Source organism: Pipistrellus hanaki, assembly GCF_964339955.1.
Source record: "Pipistrellus hanaki genome assembly, chromosome: 1".
In the NCBI taxonomy this organism is placed as follows: Eukaryota; Metazoa; Chordata; class Mammalia; order Chiroptera; family Vespertilionidae; genus Pipistrellus; species Pipistrellus hanaki.
Window position 1 is genome coordinate 56225608 of NC_140503.1, and position 25308 is coordinate 56250915.

Consider the following 25308-nt stretch of genomic DNA (forward strand, 5'->3'; position numbering starts at 1 on the left):
CCAGGTATTTGATTGTAAAAAGTGTGGAGAACTTTCACACTGCGTATTGGTGGGTAGAGCCTCATCTTCCCACAGGCTCTCCATTTCAGTGAGTGGCTGGCCGCATGCCCAGCGACCAAAGCCAGACACCTAGGAGTCATTTCTGTCTCTTGTTTCCCTCACTCACATCCGATCCATGTTTAAGTGCTCTTGGTTCTACCACCCAAAGACATCCCACCTGCCACCTACTCTCTATTTCTATGCCACCACCTTCACCTAGTCAACACCATCTGTCACCTCAGACCCTTCAGTAGCCTCTTTGCAAGCCTTCCCACTTCCATCCTTGAACTCTCCAAGCCCTACTTTTTAAAAATGACACATCGTGTTTTCTGCGGCTTCTTGTCGCACTTAGAGCCAAATCCAAACTCCTACCGTAGCCTGGAATGCACTGTGTACTCCAGGCCTGCCGCACGTTCCCACCTCATGGAGTGCCCCTTAGCCTTTGCTCTCTGAGCTCTGGTCACAGTGGCCTCCTCTTGTTACTAGAGAAGCCAGACCGTGTACTAACTCAGAGCCACTATTCTTGCTGCCTCCTAAACCTGGAAAGCACTTACTGTCATTGCATAGCTGACTTGCTCTCATCCTTTAGACTCCAGTTAAATGTCATCGCCTCCATGAAATCTTCTCTGATAATTCTACCAAGATAGCTAGAACTTACTTACTCTGTATCACAGCGGCATGCTTACTAGTATTTCATTTGCAGACTAAATCACATCCTCAAATCTATTATTACTTTAAGTGTATTTACCTACTGACTATCTCCCCTACCACATTGTGAACCCATGTGATTTAAGTACATTCACACTATTATGCAGCAACCGCCACCATTCATCTCCAGAACTTTTTCTTATCATACCCAAGTGAAACTCTATGCCCATTAAACAATAACTCCTCACTTCTCCCTCCCCCAGCTCCTGGAAACCACAAATCCACTTTCTGTCTCTATAAATTAGACTATTCTAGGTACCTCATATTAGTGGAATATTTTGAATCAATTTATTTTATTTCTCCTTTACCAATATAGGCCTTTACTTCTATATAGGAAAAAAAAAATCTCATTTATAAGAATAATTTCCCAATTTTATTTATAAAACATCCTACTAGGATCCTTCAGAAGTTTAATTCATTTTTGGAAGAAATAATGGAGATTAAACAATATTGCAAGGCACTTTTAAGATATACAAGTTGATCTAATATCATTGATCATAAGTCCTGTTTCTCTTCTGTCATTAGCCTGGCTTTTGGATTGTGGAGAATCTTTGATACTTGGTGGTGTTGAAGAAAATATAAAAGAACAGATAGCTCAAATGGTTATATGATACTGTTTTGTTTTGTTTTTCTTGCTGTACAATAGCTGATGCTCTTCAATGAAGCTGTAGTTTGGCTTCACAGGGCGCTCATACAAGCCATTTAAAAAGTGAATAAATAGGAGCCAGCTGGTTCTTTAGCATGAAATTCACAAACCATTAAAAACAAAGCCACTCGCTATCATTTTATTATCTTGGTGGTAAACATATCACTGAAACCAGAATTTGACTTCTGTTCACCTTCCACCCATTTCTGCCCTCTCCCTCCCACCCCCCACCTCCCAGTAAAGATAGTTGAGAGATAACTGGGGGGAAATGAAAATCAGTAATGACTTATAGGATATCCAGTAAGGGTACAAGTAATGTCAGGTAAATGATTATTCGGAAATGAGATATCCTCTTTCCTGGATAAGATTGCTTACTGTTTTCTTCCGCATGCAACAGAATAAAATGTGGTAACAATTTTCTGGAGTTGAATTGCTGCCACACATAATTGGTTCCCACAGAAGTATGGCCTGGGTTTTGGTGAATAGTGTAATATGCATTTTTAAAATTTATTTTTTAAATTTATCTTTATTGTTGAAAGTATTTCAGCTATCCTCTTTCCCCCTCCATTTGTTGCTTTAAATAATATTTATGTTAACATATAATGGCAATACTTTTCACTTAAGAATTAAAGAAGTTAATAGGTAAGATATTAACATATAGTTTATTTTATTTATGCTTTATTTCTAAAATGCTTTAAAAACTATTCATTGTAATTAAGCTGTACTTCAAATACAGTTGCATAAAGATAAATATTTTGCATATTATGGTTTAGTAAAGTTTTACAAAGGTTCATATTCTTTAAATAACATTGTGTAGACCATAGACCATGCTCAATAGGTAATCTTGCATGTACTATTTTATAGAAATGTATGAATTGGAAAGTATATTCAAAATTTATTGTCTTTAAAAGAAATACATAACTTGAATGAAATGGGAGAGGCAATTTTGCCTATTAAAAGTAGCCCAGAAAGGAATTCCTACTCCCCCCAAATTTTTATTCTGAAAAATTTTAAACCTACATTAAAGAAGAAATAAAAATATACCTATATACCTTCCACCTATAGTAAATATTGGTTAATCTTTTCCACTTTTATACACAAAATACTCTATATATGTATATGTGTATATTTATATAAACATATAGTCATATAATATATGCATATAGTAGTATATGTATACATTATTATATAGTATTATATAGTATCCAAGGGACCTAAATTTGTGCATGAAATTGTGCACCTTGAAAGGAACTGTGGGCCTTGAGGCTGCGGTGGGCACAGGGGCGGGTCTTGGCTCATCCTCCACACACCCATCTGGCCCCTCCTGCTGTGGAACCTGGTCCTCTGTCTTCCAGGAGCTCTGCTCCTACCCCTGCCACTCCCATGCGCTGTAGATGCCAGTCCGGTTCCCACCTGCTGATGACATGGAGTGACTGGGGCTGGCGCCGGCAGCAGGTGCAAGCAAGGCTGTCAACAGGTGCGAGCAGCGGTTGCTGCCCCAATCACCCCTTAGGAGCAAGGAGAGGTGGAGAAGCCTTCAAGGGTGATCAGGGCCGGCAGTGGCTGCTCATACCTGCTGATGGCACCAAGAGGGAGAAGACACTGGGACTGACACTGAGTGCCATCAGTGGCTGTGAGCAACAGCTCTGGCACCCACTGTGTGTGCGAGCAGATTTGGTGCCAGTAGTGGGTGCAAGTAGGGCCATTGCCGGCAGCAGGGGGGGAGGATTAGGTGCAAGCAGCAGTTGCTGCCCTGTGACCCCTCAGGAGCAAGGGGAGGTGGAGAAGCCCTGAAGGGTTATTAGGGCATACCAGTAAACTTAAATAATGCTTAATACTTTATATTTCATCAAATCAGGACCTGAGGACCTAAGTTTGATCATTCTCTTAGGACCCTGGTTGGAGAATGCCCCTGGAGTTTCATCCAGGTAGTAGCTCCAGCACTGGAGAGGGAAGCAGGAGGCAGGGGTTTATGGTAGTGGAGTGATGTCATGTATATAAATGTGCTTTCTAACACTGTGAATTCAGTTGACTATTAGGACAATGGAGTAGTGTGTGTTAGCCTTCTTAAATTTGTTTTGTTGTTTGGTTAGTGAGCTTGTGAAGAGAATAATTAATAAAGAACATAGTAAAGTATCTCATAATCAGTCAACACTAAGGAAATGAACACTATTTTGCCGTGATTATAAAGGTGGTCCTGGTTGGGAAATACTGGATTGTGTTTAGTGTTCATGATTCTAAGGTTAGAATCACATTTCTAGGGTTAGGACTTTTAGGTAAGCAGCCAGCTAGCTATCTTGCCAACACTTCCAATTAATAATGGAACATAAGCTCTTCTCCAAGTTTTAAAAAGAAATAGAGACACATTCAACTGAGAGCCCTAGAAGGCAAAATCACTTTGGGGGCTTATGCAAAATCTGGATACCCTTATCCAGTGCCACTTCTACTGTGTCAGATTCCATGGGGGAGGTCTGTGGGAGAGCAGAGGTGAGGCCCAGGCATCGGTATTTTGTAGACCACCCCCCACCCCAGGGGATTTGGTTATGTCCTAAGGTTAAGAATGATTGGAGTAAGAAGAAATAGCAGTTATGACACTGATTATGATCATGGAACTTCTTTGCCTTAATTTTCTCCAAGACCAACCGTCCTCTGTACTCTTTCCTGAGAAGGAGGTATTAAAATTCCATATATCAGGAATTTAGGCAAACCAGTGTGCCCCAGGGCAACCTACCTGGAAGAAAGAAGCATGGCTGTGACCCTCTCTGTCATGAATAAATTGAAATCGCATCCTTTCTTTCGTTTGTAATTTTTATGGAAAGGATTTAAAAATAATTGGAGCCTAGTGCCCATAATTATATCCTTGTGCCTTCCCCGCAGCTTGTGGTTTCGTGACTGGGCAGGAGTGACAAGAATTCATTGGACCACAGAATGTTCTTTGTGAATGATGCATTTGCTTCAGAGTGAAGTCTGAATACAAATGAAGGTGACATGATGCTCTATGTCACAGCATTCTGAGCTGCAGAGCTGGGAAGGAGCTGAGGGTCGAGGTGGACACACGTTGGTTAGTTCTCAAGCACTGAGGCCAAATCTGTTGGGACTCAGGAACAATCCTTGAGCCTCACCACTAAGAATGGGAACATTTAGAGGCAGAATTTCCCATGAACTAGCTATCGTAGGGTAAGCCAGTTAAAAACAAGTAAAATTGCATTTTAATTTTGGAAAGGCTTGGCCTGTTGCCCTAGTTCATGGAGGTCTTATATGGAAGTGATTGTGGAGCAATTTGCAAACAGCCAGTCTTTTGAGTACTATATTTTAGTTGCATTAGGAATAATGATTTATGTTGAAGGAATGAGTTAGACGTTACCCAAGCTTTGAATAAGGCGCATTCCCTGTTTATCTGGGAATATTTTGTTTGAAAAAAATAAAAAAGTATGTAAATTTAGCCCATTATCATGTAAGTGCTATGGGAATAATTGTACATAATTGGATTATTAGGGAGGAATTGGAAGTGTGGGCAGATTTTTTTTTTCTGTGGTTGGAGTATTGTACTAAAAGCAGCATAACTTTGGTAATTTAAATGAAGTATGGGACATAAAGCACATGCTGCCAAGTCAGAATGGCATTTGAAAACCATGTTGATACAGCAGTGACCTTTCAAGAGATTTTTAAATCCAACTCTGTTGCACCCAGATGATGCCTCTCCCTCTGCAATCAGAAATTTTTATTGAAAATATGGCTCTGTAAATACATTTATGTCCACTTACTAATCTGCATTGGTAAATGAGCTGGGTCTTTGTCCACAGTGATAAGGATCTAGAGTGGCAATGTGTTAAGTTCATAAATTTTGTTATACACACTCAAACTATTTGCCAAATATTCAGAATATTTAATAAAGATTGCTCCCTATGGGCTGTAGCGATGACTAATGAATATTGTCAGAATTAACAAGTGCCATTTTTATTCCATGTGTTCCATATTGAAATGAGAGCAAGATGTTGTTGACCCTGGAAAAGTCTTAAGGGTTATTTTTATTTTTGTGAAGGCCTTCCAATGAGGAATTCATGTCTGAAGTCATGAACCAGTGTGAGACAGGACTGAATCAGATTTTCCTAGCATTTTTGTTTTGTGCCCTGATTCTGCCAGTGTCACTCACAAAACACAGCGTTTGCACCTACCCTGAATCTTTGCATATATAATTCCTTAGGGTGTCTTGGCAAAATGAAGAGGGAAAACAAATCCAAGCAGTGTTGAAGAAGGGGACTTTAATTAAAATTCATGTTTCATTATGTGTTTTAAAGATTGAAAATGGCACGCCAACATGAATCTGTTTGATGAAAGCATTTGCACTTGTCTCAATACATTAAGGGGGGGAGGGGAGTAATAAACCTAAATATTCTTCCTTGTTACCTAAACGGAAGGTTTTATTTGTTTTTCAAGTAAAAGATTGTGTTGCTCTGATTTTTCTAGCCTCAGATTTAAGATCTGTATAGTCATAAAAATCTTGATGGCTGTACATGAGACAACATTTTTCATGCTAAAGGAATTCATCAGTAATATACACTGAATGTTGTGTATAAAAATGAAAAATTGGAAGCAATTTAAATGACATACAGAAACAAAATTACTAAATTATTCTGTAAAGTCCTGGAAAATTATGCCATCAGAATCATACTTTGGAATAATATCTTTATGCGCACTGACCACCAGCTCAACATAGGAGCTGCCCTCTGGTGATCAGTGCACTCCCACAGCAGGAGTACCATTTCACAAGTGGTGGTGGCAGCAGGCAAGTGGTTCAGGGTCCTCCCCAGTGGCCTGCCACTTTGTGCACTACTACATCCCTTGGGGGATGTCAGGCTACCGATTAAAAATACACACATGTAAAAGTATATCAGATAATATAACCAATATGTTACCAAGGGTAATTACATGTAAGCACCATGGGAATAGTAGTGAATAATTAAATTTTTATTTTATTACTAGAGGCCCAGTGCATGAAATTCGTGCACAGGGGGAGGGGATGTCCCTCAGCCCAGCCTGCACCCTCTTCAATCTGGGACCCCTTGAGGGATGTCCGACTGCCCTTTTAGGCCCGATCCCACTGCTCACAATCCAGGACTGCTGTATCCCAACTGCTCACCTGCCTGCCTGCCTGATTGCCCCTACCCACTTCTGCCTGCCAGCCTGATCAGCCCCTAACCATTCCCTTGCCGACCTGATTGCCCCTAAATACCCTCCCCTGCTTGCCTAGTTACCATTAACTGTCCTCCCTTGCTGGCCTGGTCACACCTAACTTTCCTCCTTTGCCAACCTGGCCACTCCTAACTGCCCTACCCTGCTGGCCTGATTGTCCCTAACTGTCCTCCTCTGCTGGCCTGGTCACCCCTAACTGTCCTCCCCTGCTGGCCTGATTGCCCACAACTGTCCTCCCTGGCTGGCCATCTTGTGGCGGCCATCTTATGTCCACATGGAGGCGGCCATCTTTGACCACATGGGGTAGCCATATTGTGTGTTGGAATGATGGTCAATTTGTATATTGCCTCTTTATTATATAGGATTTATATGTTACTACTTTTGCTAATTGTCTGAAATCATTATTTTTGAATAAAAAATACATGATAAAATATTAAAATAGAAAAAGAAACACCATATATCAGATAAATATTCGTTGAATGTGTATGGGCAATATGTGGAAGAATTGAGCCAAAGAAAGAAAGATAATTTTAGCTTTGCCCTTTGTCCCATGTAGTTCCTCCATCTAAGTAAACTGCTGTGGTGCTGAGCCACTTTTTCTTTATTGACAGAATGAAATGAAGGCAGAGATTTTATTCAATAGCTCAAGCATTTAATTTCTATATTCTTGTTTGAATTCAGTAGCTAGAAAGGAAGAGCAGATTTTCAACAGATATGGCATTATGGAGAATATTAAAATATACCTAGAATTTGACTATATAAAAGTAAAAAATAATCAGGTGGGTGAGATATACATAAACAAAGTAAAAAGACAAACAGGAAGTCTCAAGAGGGTAGGCTGGGAAAGGTGGGCGGGACCAGAGCATATGGAGACTTGAGGGGAACAAAGGTCTAAGGGTAGTCTTGCAGTACTGTCATGAAGACTTGTCCTTAGTAAATTGCATGTCTCTGTTCCATGAGCTACTGAGAGAAAGAAAAAAAATAAAAATGAAAACATAACCCAGGGTTTCATTGGCATACACAGGGATGTTCATAAAACCATATAATTCAGTGGGGAAAGGAACTTACCGAGGTCATCTAGTCCATCCCAAGACTCACAGGAAACACTCTATCTGTATCTGTTTGCTTCCAAAAATGACACAAGGAATCTTGCAATGTTGGGTAGCGGATGGAAGCCCATGAGACTTGCCACAGCCCAGCCTCCCTAGAGGCCATTGTACAGCAGAATGGGACATTATGGTCCCAATTTCTCCCACAGGAGACAGAGGACAGCCTGGCTTTGCTCTTTTGTGTTCCCCACATCTTACTCTTTCTTGCTTTCCTGTTGGTTGCTGAATCCAGATGGACTTTCTCTCTTATGCAAAAAAAAAAAAAAAAAAAAAAGGCAGATCTTGTATTTGGTGAGACCACTTGGAAATTCTCCTGTGGCCTTCCTTAGCTTATTTCTGTTTTCTTTAAGATGTTCCTTTGCCCAGGATTATAATGATTTCAGACCATCGTTCTTACTTTTTATATTATCCAATACCTCATGTCTTTAACATGGCTAAATTAAAAAACAACAACTTTTTTGTTGTTGTTGTTTATTTGTTTTTGTATTTGAAATAAAACAGACTCTGTTCAGAAGAAACAGGTAACTATTTCTTTGTTTAAGGTAAGGGTGTCGAACTCAATCAGAGAAGGGGCCAAAATCTAAAATCCAGCCTAAATCGCGGGCTGAATGGTTTACTGAACAGTCATAAACTAACAATGTCATAAACTGACAGTGGAGTGCAGTGATGACAGCGCGGTGTGGGCCACATTGTAAGGCCTGGCGGGCTGGATTTGGCCCGCGGGCCTTGTGTTTGACACATGTGGTTTAAGGAACTCCCAAGAAGAAGGTGACATGAGTTGCCGCACTGAAAGTTCTTAAATTCTTTGTTTTTACAACCTGAATAATGATAGACTGTAAGCTCTGTGAGGACAAGGACTTTGTCTCCTAATCACTGAAGCATCTAACCAAACATTGGACTGATTCATAGTAGGCGCATCTGATACCTTTCCTTCAGTGAGCGGATATGTAATAATGTCATTATGTTATATTTGTATAGCACATCTCAGGTGTAGTATCTGTTAGCTCATCCGATCCTCACAACAGCATCTATAAAATGGGTAGGAACTGGTGTTTATATCCCCATTTTGTAGGAGAGGGTAATGGGGTTCAGAGGTAGAATGGACTTCCCAAGGCATCATATGAGGCCAGTGATTTGGAGTTAAGTAATATGGGGCTCAGGGTTCCTCTGCTGGAGGGTTCTGGTTTTCTGGACTTTCATGGCTTTCTCCTTCTTTATTTTCAGATTACAGGACAGGCCCGTGCTTCACTGTGGTCAGCAACCAGATGTGCCAGGGACAGCTCAGCGGGATTGTCTGCACAAAGACCCTCTGCTGCGCCACTGTGGGCCGAGCCTGGGGCCACCCCTGCGAGATGTGCCCTGCCCAGCCCCACCCCTGCCGCCGTGGCTTCATTCCCAACATCCGCACAGGAGCCTGTCAAGGTAAACCCCAGGCTGGTGGGGTTATGAATGGATTCATCTTGTTTGCTCTGGAGGGCCATTCTCCAACAGCGTTGGAGAGAATGGAAAAGCAGCATCAGAGACATAACTTCACGATTTTGCTGATGGCAAGACATCCAACTTAGGCGTGAGAAGCATGGCCCTCCCTGGATTTTCCTTGCCAGCAGTTTCTACTTGGGACCCCAGAGGTGCTTCCCTGAGGTGCTATGATTCTAGTTACAGCAATGCTGTCTAGGCACACAAAGCAAAATTTGTGGTCAAGGTAGTTTGTTTTCCTTGATGTTTTCCCCCCTTCGTATGAAATCGTTGGAGTTTCCCTGTCTCCTAGGTTGTACTCAGTTGACCTGAAGAAAACTGCATCGCTCTCCATTTTACTGTTGTATCTCTCTCCATTTTATGGGCTACAGTATGCTTTTTTTTTTTCCTTTACAAGTCAGAAATAAATTAGGCTTTGGTTCACAGTTTTAAATATCCCCAGATGTTGCCTGCTTGCTTCTTCTCCTGCCTCCCCTAGAAGCCCTTACTCTGTTTTTGGCTTTTACTCCTGTTCTCCCAGCTGTACAAATTCTTTTATTGTCTGGATGTCTGGCAGGAAACAGGAGGAAGTGAACGGAGGCAGCCGCGCACTAAACTGATGGGCCTGAAAACTCCCAGGCTGTCTCTGTTTCCTTTAAACATCTTCGGTGCTTTCTTAGCAAGTTGCAGTATTTGCAGAAAATTCGGGGTATGCTTTTCTGAGGCAAGGAGAGACTAGTTTGGTTTTTGTTCTATATGTTAATTCTAAGGGTAATATGCAATAAAACAGAACTTGAGCTTAATCACACAGTTCTATGGGTCTCCATAAATGGTACTTCAATAAATTCATCTCCTGAGAAATTCTGTTGGTGCTGGCTTCTGGCTTCTATGTACAACATACGACTCCTTTGGATGTATCCTTCTCAGTGTCAGAAACAGCAAGAAGTCACTTTGAAACTAGAATTACAAAGCAGTTGATTGTATGATTTTATAAGAGAGGGTAGATTTAGTTCCCCTTTTTGTTGTGGCCTTTCGCTTTACTTAGAAAGTCCCAGTGAATTTTGAAGAAATTCTTGGCCTTGGTGTTCTGAAGTCAGTTAATGCCCATGAACTCACTGACTGACCAGGGAGCCAGAATTTGAGTGCCCAGCTGCGCATCCATGAGTCAGAGGCTGAGGCGCTAAGATAGTTTGGGGGAAAGAGAATTAAGAGGGAGAGAGCTACTGCTCTTTACTTTGCTATTCATTTAATACAATCTGGACTTCTCCAGCATTTTCTTTCTGTCCTTCCCTGATTCTGCTATTCAACATCCAAGAAAAAAAAGTATCTTATAAGAAAATTTATGAAAAGCCATAGAATCAATATGGTAGTTGTATTGCCACTTTGCGAATGAAATTCTCCATCTCCACCCTGAGGGATTCTGCTGTCAGCTTGGGGCTCCGTCTCCTTGCTGGTGTTCTGAGTCCCTGGGCCAGATGTAAGGGTCTGTGGGCAAAAGGGTTTATCAAGGAGCTTATTGGGTCTTCATTTTTGGACTGTATGGCCAGTAGAGAAGTGCTTTCGTCTCTATTTCCTCTTGGCCAAAAATCATAATCAACAAGATTATGTACCATCTTAATTTTAAATAACATTTTAATAAACATATTTGACCTACCAAGAGAATGGGAAATTCGGACCTAAGAAAAAAATGAGATAAGCCCTAGAACATAATTGAATTATATTTCACATGCAGTCATTAATTTCTGGGCCAGGACATTCCATCTAAAACAGGAACCAACACTTTTATATCAAAATAAAAGGTGGTTCCTTTGTTGCCCCCTTTTCTTCATGCCAACTTTCCTCAAGAGCGCAGGTTGTTTAGAGCAGTGTTTCCCAACCTTCTCTCATGATGAGAATCACCTGGTGGAGTTGTTAAAACACAGATTCCTGAATCCCAACTAAGAAGTGCTAAACTAGGATTTTTGAGAACATATAGGTAAAATTGCATACCTAACTTAGTGCTCTGTATATAAAATCTGTCTTAGAGCACAAGTTAAGTATACAATTTTACCTATATGTTCCCAAAAATTCTAGTTTAGCACTTCTTAGTTGGGATTCAGGAATCTGTGTTTTAACAACTCCACCAGGTGATTCTCATCATGAGAGAAGGTTGGGAAACACTGGTTTAGAGGTCTTACAACTGGTAATTGCTCTCTTGCTTCGCACAATGAAGAGTAAAACTAAAGAGGATGCTAGGCTTCTAGATTTCTAAGAAAATACCCGAAGCAGAGGAAGAAGCATTAGGCTGCTTCCCTGAGGTTCTTCCTCAAACCAGACTTTTGCATGTTGCAGATGAAAAGATGGAGAAAAAGTACACGCACTTTCACCATCTCTCTAACTTAGGGGTGTCGAACTCAATCAGAGAAGGGGCCAAAATCTAAAATCCAGCCTAAATCGCGGGCCGAATGGTTTACTGAACAGTCATAAACTGACAATGTCATAAACTGACAGCGGAGTGCAGTGATGACAGCGCGGTGCGGGCCACATTGCAAGGCCTGGCGGGCTGGATTTGGCCCGCGGGCCTTGTGTTTGATCCAGTTAGTAACTGGATGTAATGAGCCTGGATTGATTACATCTGTTCATAGTTGAGGCTCCATGTAGGACCCACAGGTGAATGAAATGGACAAAGAACCTACTCTGTGGAAGATAATCAATTTATAAAATCAAAACAAAGCAAACCTCTGTATTAGGTCACTTGATGATTCATCCTATGGAGAAAAATAAGCCGAGTAACTAAGAAGGGTGGTGACTGATGGGAGGCCGGGTGTTGCTATCAGACTGTCAGGGAGGGGTCTGCTTCTGAAGTGCCTTAGGAACAGAGACCTGATAGATGGGACAAGAGCCAGGCCACTGTATGGAGAGAGAATGCTCCAGGCAGAGGGGCCACCACCCTAAAGCCCGGGCAGGTGCATCCTGGGTGTATTTGAGGCCCGGCAAGGATGCCGATGTGCATGGAGAGGGGTGTGAGAGGGAGGAGGTTAGGAGATGAGGTCAGAGAGTGGAGGGGTTAGGTAGAATTTCCTAGGGCTTAATGTGGACTTAAGTTTTGAGCTGAGGCGGACATGATCTGGCTTTAAAAGGTCCTCTCCCATCGCCAACTGAGATAAGCTCTAGAACATAATTAAATTATATGAAGCAAGGTGCTTCATCTGGGATTTCTCACTTCTTGACCTAACTTCCTGGGTTCTTTAACTTTTTAGTGCACAAGACAGTTCTACAGAATGCAAGGTGAACATGTTGCATTGAATTTGTACAAAAACATTAGCACTCTTGTGTAGTCTGAGTGACCTTATTTAAGTAAATTCTGTTTTAATTGAATTATCCAATACAACTCAAAGATAGTTTTGCTATAGATTGGGTTACTTTTTGACTCTAAGGTAGGGGTGTTGAACTCAATCAGAGAAGGGGCCAAAATCTAAAATCCAGCCTAAATCGCGGGCCGAATGTTTTACTGAACAGTCATAAACTGACAATGTCATAAACTGACAGCGGAGTGCAGTGATGACAGCGCGGTGTGGGCCACATTCCAAGGCCTGGCGGGCTGGATTTGGCCCGCGGGCCTTGTGTTTGACACATGTGCTCTAAGGGTTTCTTGAATAACTCTAGTTTTTAATGTCAACTGCTTTTGTCATTTTACCTTTGTACTTTACAGCATGTATGATCAAATCCCCAAAAGTTAGTATAAATTCTTCTTTCTCTACATGAGAAAAGATGGAAGGTGGAAAAATAAAGAATGCTTGTAACTTTCATATAGAAAGCATTATAAGAATATTTTATATGAATTAGTAAATTTTGTATAAATCAATCTCTCTCTCCTCTCTTTTTCCGTCTCTGACCTAAAATTGGACAGATGTGGATGAATGCCAGGCCATCCCTGGGCTCTGTCAAGGAGGAAATTGCATCAATACTGTTGGATCTTTTGAGTGCAAATGCCCTGCTGGACACAAATTTAATGAAGTGTCACAAAAATGTGAAGGTAAGAAATATCAGGCTTTGCAGTTCGAGGGTGGAGGGGCAAGTAAAATCTAAATAAGTGGCAAGCTTTTTTTTTTTTTTTGTAAATTGTTTCTAATTCCTTCTGTCTTTGTCATTCCTATGAATGTGTAAGTATAACATTTTCACCAGGAATAATATGCCTTTGTTCTATGGAACCAGAAAAGCCCAGCAGCTTTTTCCACTTTTATAGACCCAAAATAAGAGATCCATCTGAATAAAATTAAATATTAAAACATGATATTTTGATTTCATTTCTGTTGTTGACATTATTACAAATACCCCCCTTTTTTCAATATTTGGGTTACAGTGTTTAAGACACATATTTTTGCATAGTTCTGGAGATAATAAATTTAAATTTGATCATTACATATTATTTAGAATGCCTTATCTTCTAATGTTTTCCTACTTAAAACGTATGTCTGATTTTTTTTTTTTTTTAAAGAGAAACTATGAATTCATTTATTCTCTAAGTACAAGTAGGGTAAGAGTTAGGGTTAGGTCAAGTTTAGAATTTGCTTTTCTGTCTATTAAATGGACACCTTTTATGTTAAACAAACAAAAATAACTTGAGGTAGATTGATTTATTTGCATTTAGTTTATAGATTGAGCTTCTAAAAACATATGTACAGATAATATGTTCATATTCACCATTACTGCTATGTATCAAAAAGAGAGGCCTGGCTTCCAAGTGTAATAAATCTACTTTTTATGAAAGGGAAACACCCAGGAAATAAATAAGCAGCATTGAGCCCTCTTTTCTTTGAGAGTGCATGTACCTTATGTGTAAAATCTGACAATAATGTACACCATTCTCAGGCCTACATCTCTGATGAGCAAACGATTTTTAATCGTTTGGTTAACACTCTAGCACTTACATTGTCTTCTTTCCTAGATGTATGCCATTACCTCTACTTTAATATATATATAGTTTTCAGAGAGGAAGGGAAAGGGAGAGAGAGATAAAAGCATCATTGATGAGAGAGAATCATTGATCAGCTGCCTCCTACATGCCCCGCATTGGGGATCGAGCCCACAACCCAAGCATGTGCCCTTGTCTGGAATCGAACCTGAGACCCTTTAGTCCGTAGGCCAATGCTCCATCCACCAAGCCAAACCAGCTAGGTTAAACTCTACTTTAACAATTATACTTCCAAATTTTAAAATATTATGGTACAGGTTCTTAAGTATCATCATACATATATTTTTATGGCATTAATACACTATTAAGATTTATCACATGCAAAATCCACATCAGATTGGGCTCTGCTTACAAGCTTAGGCTGTCTCAGATTAATATATTCATCTTCAAGAGACAGGACAGCTTTCAGAGAGGGGGATATGGGGCGTGGGACTTGGCAGTCTGTTTTGTTTTCTGGAATTATTATTGGTTCCAGTCTGGCTTAGAATCATTTTCCTGCATCCCTTATCTTTCACCCAGACCCATCAGTTAGCATCAGTTGGGACTGATCACCTTCCGTGGTTGTGAATGAGACAGAAGACACTCGGATTTAATATCCAGACAGAAAGAAAAATGATTCAAAATCCTCATACTAAAGCAAAGAAACCTATTATGGTGGTGTATCTAATGGACCAAAAATTCAGTCTAAGAATTACTTAACCATTTCCCACAAATATTCCACCCTAACCCCCATTCCCTGAGCTACATATTGAAGTCAGTAGGCAAGATAAAAACAGAATACTTTTGGCTAAACCATTTTTTCTTTCTTTGCCATCTACTGTTACATTAAATTCAGATAGTGGCTTTTTTTTTCTCTTCCTTTTTATTTTTCTTTGCAAAATTGATATTGGAAGAGACCGTGTTTATACTACACGTACTGTGAGATGGTTGCCCTCCTTAGCCTGGTTAAGGAAAGAAAGCAGAACGCCCTCTCAGAATGCTTGGTGAGCTGGGTCCCCGCCAGGCTCTTTGCTCTTCTCCCGCTGCAGCGCCTCACATTGGGGATGGCATAGCTCTGGGCATAGGATGATCTCCAGATGCTCAATAGGAGGGAATTCCAGACACTGGCCCACATGTCTGAAAGAATGAAGAGAACTTCTCTGGGTGGCTTTTTATTTATTATTTTATTTTATTTTAAAATATATATATATAGGCTTCCCTTTCTGGTATAATGGCATACTTATCTGATGGCTACTTGCTATTAGAGATTCTTACAGCTCAGGCAGCAAGAATCCCTGGGTTACTCAACCCATAGACACAGAAGGGGCTCCATCTTCTGCAGCTGCTCACAGGCCCTTGGCTCTCACTGTTCAAGGTTGCTGGCTCCCTGTACTACTGCTGAACAAAATCTCTGTGGTCCAGACATAAGAGCCCTGGAGTAGAGTAGACCTGGCCCCAGTCCAGGCAATGTCCCTCATCCTTCGTGTGATCTTGGACAAGTCGATTCCCAGGAAGTAGAGCAAGATGGTATCTGGGTTCTTTCTAGTCCCGCCATCCAGACCCCGTCGCCACATTTCTCACTGTTGTTCAGTTGTGATCAGGCTGCTGGTGCTGGGTGAATAAGAAACCATGGGCTCTGGCATACCCGGTATGACTCTCAAATAGCATGCCTGATGGTTTTTTCCATGTGGCTTGAAGAATCAGCCTGTTTACGTTTTAGTCACACATTTTTCACTGGATGCTGTGTGTCTGTAATAAAGCAAAATTCATCTCCAAGGCTTGGTGACATTCATAATTAGTAGTGTCACATGTTGCTTTTAAACAGCTGCCATGATTTTTAGTTTCATATTTTCTTAGTGAATAATTTAGATGGTCCAGATCAGGTTAACTGGTTTCCCCTGTTTCTCACTCAGGGTAGATGTCCATGGTCCTGGATGGAGCTCCTGAATAGTGATACCTGGACCAACCTCCATTCCATTGGCCCCTCCTTTCTTCCCTCTGCTAGGGGAGCCCCAGGATAGGGGAGTGGCTGAGGGACAGGAAGAATGCCCAGGGAGAGACAGAGGGAAGGGAAGGAAAACCAAGAACAAAGATGGGGGCAGCGAATCCAGAGGAAACGGATCTATCATTTGTGTCCCTTCTCAGGTTCATAGCCAACCATGGCACAGGCATCTCCCAAGGGATAGATACTTCCCAGCAGCCCGGCCTCTCTCTCCTGCCCCAGGGGAGCAGGGGAAGTGTCCCGAGCACAGACGCACCTCTTCCCAGCCAAGCCTCACTGCTCACCAAGTCCCTGAAATGGATTTACTTTTGTGGCTGGCATTTGAGACAGATGGACTTGCAGAAACTAAGAAAGCCACGGCTCCCAGACTCTCCTACCTGGGGTCCCTGGTAGGAGTTAAACGCAGAGTGACAAGAGCCTGGAGAAATAATACATTCATATGAATGAATTTCAGAGTATGAATGATTCTTTTATTTAGTCTTTTCCTCTCGAGACCTCCTCACAGCTTGGTCATGAAATCGGAACTCGTGCTTCCGTACCTGCGAAGCAATAGGATCGAGGAGGTGAGGGGGTGCAGGGAAGTAGAAAGGCCCTAGACACATGGAGGAAAGGGCCGTGTCACTGAGGAGAGGACACAGAAGGGGACTCAGAACCACTGAAGCTTTCTCACACTGAGCAATGTGGCCTGGGAGTTTTATCTGGATCTGTGTGAAATTAGGGAGGTTTGCACTTCAGTGAGTTTTCTATCCTGCTGACATGTGAGGGTGTGCACCTAAGATAACTCTATTCCTCCTTCTTCCCAGCCCCTGGCAGTGGAGACTGGGGTTTAACATCACTTTATAAATGAACCTCTTTGCTCTTGTTTTGAGTATTACTCATGCCAGTTCTTTGGAGACCTCCTGGGCATCAGAATTACAGGGATAACTGGATGAGTTGACATACATAAAGCATTTAGACAATGCCCAGCAGCCAGCACAGGTCACCTCATTCTTATTGTTGCTGTGATAATCTTCAGTCAGGAGTCCAAATCTGACCTAGCCAGCATGTGAAAGATGATTTGCCATCTGGCCAAATTAATTCTGGCTTTAAAATGGCTTTTCTCTGATATATGCTATCACATAAATAACCTCTTTGGATATTGCTATACACTGAGTGGCCAGATTATTATGAATTCATGCATGGGTGGGGTCGAGCCAGCCTGGCCAGGGGGAGGGGACATGGGTGGTTGGCCGGCCTGCCTGCAGGTTGAACTCCTGGTCGAGGGGTCAATTTGCATATTAGCCTTTTATTATATAAGATATACACTGCATTCAGAGATCATAATAATCTGGCCACTCAGTGTATGTTGTGTTTTTAATAGGAATGGTAGCAACTATTTATACTAACAGGTATAAAAAGATTTCTTTCCATAGACACTCTCCCCACAGGATCTTTGATAGATATTATATGACTTAGACATTAACTTTTAGGGACACTTTGAGAAAGGTGCTTTCTTCTTAATACTGTTGTGGGTTCTGGGTGGAGTATCCCAGTGTTCCCCACTGCTCTCCTCTGAACCCACAGAGAAGCATCATAATGACAGTCTGAGTGCTCCTGAGAACACCATCGTGGCCAAGTTTGGTCATCACTCATACCACGTGGTCTTCTCTGCGGGATTTTAGAATCTGCTTTGTGGAAAATCAGATTGAAATGCAATGCAAGCACTGATGCAGATCATAGAGTAAATAGAGAGAAGCATAACTGAATGCAAACCATGGAGAGAGAAGGGGAAAACAGAATTTAAAAATAAGTGACGTTTGGTCTGTTAGCATGCTGTAGTTACTTAGTGAAATAGCAGTGCACATGCTTTTAAAGGGGAATTTTTTTCTCTCTCTAATAATGAATTTGGTGAATTTCTTTGGTAAACCTGTGTTGAGAGGAGAAACACTCACTCATTGAATTGACTGTTTTATGTGCAGCTTTTATTCTGTAAATATTGCTGTTTCTGGTGACACTGTTTGAGTAATGTCACATCTGAGTCCTTGGGTGACAAACAGTTGTCTATTGTGTTCTGTGAATACAGCAACTCTTCTTTATGTTCCAGATATTGATGAGTGCAGCACCATTCCTGGAGTCTGTGACGGGGGCGAATGTACAAACACAGTCAGCAGCTACTTTTGCAAATGTTACCCTGGTTTCTACAGCTCTCTCGATGGCACCAGGTGCATAGGTAGGTCTAATTGTAAACAGTGTGCATGGTTTCTGTAAATTAGTTCCATAGCATCTTTCTAAACAAGTTTGTTAAGGGGGTCATATAATTTCTCACTTCATGTAAAAGGGACATCTGTGGAAATCTATTATACAGTCAAGCACCCTTGGAAAGAGCAGAGGCACCCTGTGGTCCTGTTTTGGGACTTTTGCCTCCCATAAAGAGGGGTGATCCAGGAGACCCTACAGATATCCTCAGGCCATGAATTAACCTGCAGTTATGCAAGTATGAGACCTTGAAGCAGTGTTTGACTCTTCTGTCTTTTGACCCCCAGCCTTCACCATTTCCTGGGACCTATACTAATTCAGGTCTGAAGTTTTGCCATAATCTTTTCACGTGTCTTCCTGCTCCCTGGCTTCTCTACAATTTATCTTGTCAGATTTATCTTCCTCAAGTAGTGCTCTGATGAAATAACTCTCTTGCTCGGGTAGTTTTCCATCAGGATTTGGAGATTAGTGGATCCTTCAGGTGCTGCCAAGCCCTTTCTCCACCCCCTCCCCCCCCCCCCCCCCCCCCGAGCTTTTGGGGTTAGAGAGGAGGCTGTGACCATGGCGAGGCTGAGTGGAGAGGGTTCTTGTCTTCCACTCCCAATCACCACACCCACACCCTCCAGCTCTGTTTTTATCTGGTTGGATGTTAAACTTCCATGAAAAAAATATTAATTAAATAGGGGTTCTTATTTAATTAATAGATTTGACAGCTGCTGGATTTAACAATTGCTAAGACTCCCTTCAAAACCGATTATTTTAGACTAAAGTTCAAGCTCCAGAGTGTTCAGCCGGATAGCTAAAAAGCTTTGCTCTCTCCCCGCTCCCAGCCTCACTAAGTTGTCAGCACAGCTCCTGCTTCTCACCCTCAAACAGGCCATTCATTTTCTTCCCTTCATCTCATCATACAGGTTACACCCACCACTCAAGACACCCCTCTTCCCAGCTCAAGCTTCCTTTTGCCTTCTTCTTAGATCCTCTGTCTTTGAAGATGTCCCAGATCAGCTAACCTGAAAGCTATTTCTCCCTTATCCGGGGACAAGCTTCTCATAAATGGCCTCATAGGGAAATTCTGTGTCTGCTTGTTTTTATATCACTAATTATGCTGGTAAGCTATCCTTGACAACTAGTAACTGCTGTCTTTCTATCCCTGGTGGTTCTCAGCACAGTTTCTCTGATGTCTAGGCACTCAGGAAGTATTTGTTGAATATTGAGATGACTAATTCTTTACTGTTGGGACAATGCTAGGAAGCCCGTGGCAAATGGCCTTGGAGAAAAGCACAGGCTATCTTTTGATGTTTGTTTCTGGCCCATATTTTTTGGAGACACTCAGCTTCACATCCTCACCACAGGCCATGGATTTCAGACCAAAACTAAATTGCACTTGAAATTCTGAATTCCTTTTTACTTAGTCACATACAACAAAAGCCGAGGGCAGTCTCTTACAGTTGACATTTGGGTAACTACAACTAGTGAGGGAAGGATATCTGACTTTTCCTCAGAAACAATGGGAGTGCCCAGATTGCTGGATTTTCTAGGATCTATCCATAGAGTAGGAACTGCAGTGAAAGAATGGCAAGTGCAATATATAGTTCCTCCCTGCCCCCCCCACCCCCCCACCCCCCAACCTCCCCCCCCACCAAAAAAAGTGCCAATTAGCATATGACCTCTAGTGGATATGCTTAGCACAAAGATAGATAAGAAGTCCTTTCCTGGCCAGATAATAGGTAGATTTTTTTTTTTTAACCTTCAAAGAGAGACTCAAATGACATTAGAATGGTTAAAGCACATTTACATATCAGATTACTTACACTAAATTTTTTTTTCTTTTTACTAGCTATATGCATGCTAATTTTTTACAAAGGAAGAGGGTGGGGAGGGAACTGAGATTTATGGATCACCTTGGTCTGAGGTACTTTATGGAAGTTACCTAACTTGATGGTCAGGACAGTGCCATAGATAGGAAAAGCTGGGGTTTAGAGAGGCCAGGTAAATAGGTTGGTCCAGTTGTTTAATGACTAGTAAGTGAGGGAGCTGGATTTCAGCCTGGGCCTCAGTCCACAGTCTGGCCTCTTCCACTGCCTTCTCCCACACGAAGCCCATGCAAGTGACTTTCTTGCCATACCTCCAGGCAAGCACCGCTTCTCCTTCTTTAGAACTTTCTGGTACCCACAATGAACAATTTATTATATAAAATTATCCAGAGCACGTATCTGCCTTTGCTAATGCTAATGTTTCCTGCCATGGTAAACCACAGAGACACCCCCCTCAAATAATCCCTATTGGCAGGAAAATAGATTTAGTCTCCCACTTATATACACATCCAAGGTTAGTTGGTAAGTTGGCTGTTTGGAATCAGTGAATCTAACCAATAGAAAATTCCATATGTAGATAGTGGTCTGCAGTGATTCCTTATATACCTCTTCTAAGCCCACAATTTTGTTACCTTTTGTCAGCACTGAGACTCTCAGCCCTTCTAAGCCCCAGTGCCCACTGTGTTCTGTAAGCTCTGGCAGGATTATTTTATTTCTTGTTCTGTGATCATTTGTTGGCACACTATGATCCTTTGTGTAGAGTTGTCTTTTCATAGTAGTGAGTCTGTCACATCAACTTCCAGGAGTCCGAAAGATGTCCTGTACTTAGTGTAGGCATCACTGCCCCTAACTCTGGGCAGGACACAATGATGCTAGTGATTAGATAGGAGAGGCCTGTTGATAGTATAGGACAGTGGTAGGCAAAGTCGTTAGCCAACACAGCCAAATATCAACAGTACAATGATTGAAATTTTTTTTGAGAGCAGAAAACCGACTTCTGCACATGGGCCATGGTTTCAATTGCACTGTACCTATTTGCCCGCAGGTGGTATTTTGTGGAAGAGCCACACTCAAGGAGCCAAAGAGCCATATGTGGCTCACGAGCCACAGTTTGTCAACCGCTGGGCTAGAAGGACCTGCAAACTCCTATTTAGAATATATTTGTTCTCCTATGATGTGGCTTCTGGGTCCTGAGGGAAGTGGGGAAAGGAGGAAATTCCTGTTCCTTTCCTGCTAGATGACTTGGCCAGGAGAGTTTTAAAATAGCTGATGGTGTCTGCAGTTCCCCCTACCTCCCTTTACTGCCTTCAAACCCTGACTTTCTTCTCCCTCAGTTCCTATGAGTCTTCATATTATCTGAAATCCACCCCTGACCCTCCATGCACCCCTGATCCACCCCTGATCCGGCACCAGAATGGTTTTCTCCCCGCTTACTATGGCATTGCTACCTGATGACACAGGAAACTTCAGGCTGCTGTGCCCAGGGCTTGGTTCCTCCAAATAGCACCTGGTTTTCACATGTTTTCTCTTCTTTTACCTATTAGTCCATAGGTTTTCTTTAAAATGGTGAGTTGTATAAATGTGTGCATTTTTAACAAAGCCTCTCCTTCTGGGCAAAAAAAGCAAAAGCAAAATGATGATTGCATGTACAGGTGCCATTTGTAAATCAAGGACTGTGGCAACCGAAACATGGCTGATAATTTTTTCACCATTCACCATTTTCATCAAGAGTTTCAGACTCATTGACTTAACACATAAGAGAGCCAGTGGAGCAGGAACACAGTGTCATAGCTAATTTGCAAAACAATATACATTAGTCCATTATGAGTTCGCTGTCCCCAGCTTTTCTCTGAAGGATAGCCCATGCTGAAAATTATGTAGACAAATTTTGGTCAAGTGTTTACACTGGGTTTGGACCACTAAATTCATTGGAAGCTGGGATATAAGCCAGTTTTTAACATCCCTTTTCATTCTTAACAGCCTTTGGTTTCTGATCTTCAAATATTTACTAATCCCTGAATATAGAAAGTACTAGTGGCTTTCAGGCATTGATAAAGAGGCTGTAATAGCTCCTATCTCTCCACTTCTTCAGGAGGAGGGGCCACCCTTGGCTTCACAGAACATGCCTTGCCTGCACCCCTCTCCCACCCTCTACCCTGGACCAGCCTGGAATAACACTTGTCCTGCCTCTTTGCTGAGAATATTAGTCTGACAGAGGTGCAGGAACTGGGGTTACAAAACATTCCTGGAAAGCACATTCGTTCTTGCTAGTGGATTTAAGTCCTTCTCAGAAATGATCTTGCATCATTTAAAGTGGACCCATAGTTTTATGGGTATGTCTAGGCTTGTTGTAGCCTTTATCACTTGATGTTAACAATGTAACTGCTTCTAAGTTAGCCTGATTTTTACATTTTATTTCACTTTATTCATTTACTAGAGGCCTGGTGCATGGGATTTGTGCCCTGGTGGGGGGTGTGGCCTGCAGGGATTGGCCTGCTGTGTGAGCCCTACTCATCCTGTTCACCGGAATGGCGGAGTGGCTGTGGACCGCCCTCTGATCGCCTGCTCCCTGGTTCGGCATCTTTTATGCTAGAGCACTCGCTTCTCCAGGGGACCTGGTTGGGCCAGGCCCGGGGACAATAGCACTGAGAGAAGGTGGAGTAGGCCTCAGTCCTGTGAAGGCCACCAACCGGTCTCTTAGCCTCTGGGGTCAGCTCTGTGAGCCCAGCTGCAGCACTGCAAGGCCTGCAGGCATCTAGAGGAGGTGGCCGAAAGCAAGGAGGAGGAGCCTGGGGTGAAGAGGCAACAATCGTCGGCCTGTGGTTCACAGTGGGAGCAGTGGCTCATCCTGGTCAGCCAACCAGCCCTCCCACTGTAGGAATGCACTGACCACCAGGGGGCAGCTCTTGTGTTGAGGGTCTGCCCCATGGTGGTCAGTGCGCGTCATGGCAACTGGTTGACTGGTCATTCTGGTCGTTTCACTGTTCAGTCACTGGGCTTTTATTATATAGGAGTGCAATCATCAAGATTTGAAGGCTTTGCATTCTTAAGAATGATGTAGGTGAAAACCATGCTCGGTATAACCCTCTTTGGGCAAACTTCAGGTTTAATATTTAGTCTTATAGGAAACATAGTGACAGATTTTTTTTTACTATTAAAAAATTCCACACTTCAGAAGATTTGCCACTTATATTCTTTTAAATGACAGGCATATGCGAAATATTATTTACATTTCAGAACATTATTTTGTATGATCTGCTGAGAGATGTGGTTTACTTGAAGAGAAGCATACCATACACACATGCCAGGCAGACCAAAGTGTTCAGTTGGCTCCTTCTTGGTAGCCCGGAGTTGCACTTTGGTGTGTCAGTGTTGTCATGACCGTTAGACATGATGTCACCCAGTAAAAGTGATCTATAGAAAGAAATATGTCTTCCCATGTTGCCTTGGGATGATCGTTCTGCCAAAAATAAATAAATAAATAAATAAATAAATAAATAAATAAATAAATGCTTCCAGAACCGTTGTCTCCTATAGGACTAAGCACTTGGAACCGCCTGCATTCTGAACTTGTAAATATTTCGTGCCTTATAAAATTCGTTAGGGCCCCAGGACAAAAAGGAAATCTTGATTAGCAAGCGCTGGATCTGTCTGCAGAATGGCTCATTCCTTAAAAAAATAAAAAATAAAAAAATCTCACAAGTCTGACTCATAGTTTCAGACTGCAAAATAAGAAAGATCTTTCAGAAATGCAGACTACAGCGCAGACTTAATGTTGTTTTAAAATAGATTTATATCAATATTTGCCTACAGGGGCTCGAATGAAATCGTTGGAAACCAAGGACAACACAGCCTCCCTTCAACCGAGAGACCTGTCTTTATAATAATTAACTGTCACCGCCGTGGTTTTCTTAGTCTCTCTTTTCCTATGGCACATATGGTTGCAATCATTCGTTCCCACCTTGGGATTGGAATGTGGGCCTTGGGCCAAGGGCACCAGCTCGCAGGGGCACAAGGTGTGAGCCGAAGACGGGGTTTCTGTCGGAGCATTGTTCCTGAGCGGGGCTCGCAGCGGCCCTTCCAGGGGGCAGGAGTGTCTGTTCCTGCTGCCGGAGCCCGAATGGGAGACGCAGACGTGGCGGGCAGCAGAGTGTTGCAATAAGTTTGATCTCAGCGATGTGTGTGTGTGTGTCTCTTTCTTCTCTCAGACGGTCGCCCAGGATACTGTTACGCGGCCCTGGCAAACGGGCGCTGCTCTAACCAGTTGCCACAGTCCATCACCAAAATGCAGTGCTGCTGTGAAGTCGGTCGATGCTGGTCTCCGGGGATCACCCTCGCCCCTGAGATGTGTCCCATCAGAGCAACTGGTAAGAGTCCTCCCCGCTTACTGTGGGGTGTCCCGACGTGGCCCACACAGGTCTGGTGGCAATGTGCATGATGCAGATTTCATGGAAACCCAGGTGAGTAAGATTCCCCAAAAATAAGAGATGACATTCAGGAACATTTCCCCAGGTCACGGACTGGGAAAAGGGAGGGGCCTATATCAATAACACTGCTTCCAGGTGCTGCTTCTTACGTCGCTTGCTTATGACCGCGGAACAGCACCCTTTTCTGGAAGTGCTTGCTCCCTCTCCTTCGCATCTATTTCTTTTGGCCTCCTGCAGTCCAAAATGCAGCTCTCTCAGAGCCGTTCAGGGGAGCTATTCTGGGTACACATTTCCTCCTTCCCTAACATCTGACACTTTCCTTTTCCTACTTGCCAAGTTCTGTTGATTTTTTTTTTTTTTCACAGTATCTCTTTCATCTGTCATATTTATTTCCACGTAATGTTCATTTTCCCGCGTCTGGGCTATTGCGGTAGCCCCCTAGCTGATCTCCGTGAACTCCACAGCTGCCACATACATTTCCCAAAGCATAACTCATCTGAAGTCCAGTTAAACAAATTATGTCTGGGGAGGGAAATGTAGAGAAAGATGTCCAGGAAATTTTTCCCAGGATGAAGTCAGGCCGTGTATACTGGTCTAAGTCACTTTATTTCTTGAAAATGAGATTTCAGTACTTAGCTTTATATTTAGTCCCCAAAGCTGCCCCCTGTTCATCTTTTTAACTCCTGTTCTTTGTAATAGCTTTCTTTTCTTTTTAAAAAGTATATATTTGTATTGATTTCAGAGAGG

General features: G+C 42.3%; 1 protein-coding gene across 1 annotated transcript in view; it reads left to right on the forward strand.

Moving 5' to 3' along the window:
- FBN1 (fibrillin 1) overlaps positions 1–25308 on the forward strand; it is a 230424-nt gene that overhangs the window by 96818 nt on the left and 108298 nt on the right. Inside the window, exons 7-10 of the mRNA XM_084898386.1 lie at positions 8920–9117; positions 13040–13165; positions 18169–18294; positions 24343–24501. Of these exons, the coding sequence (XP_084754512.1) occupies positions 8920–9117; positions 13040–13165; positions 18169–18294; positions 24343–24501 (609 nt within the window). The remainder of the gene's footprint in view (positions 1–8919; positions 9118–13039; positions 13166–18168; positions 18295–24342; positions 24502–25308) is intronic.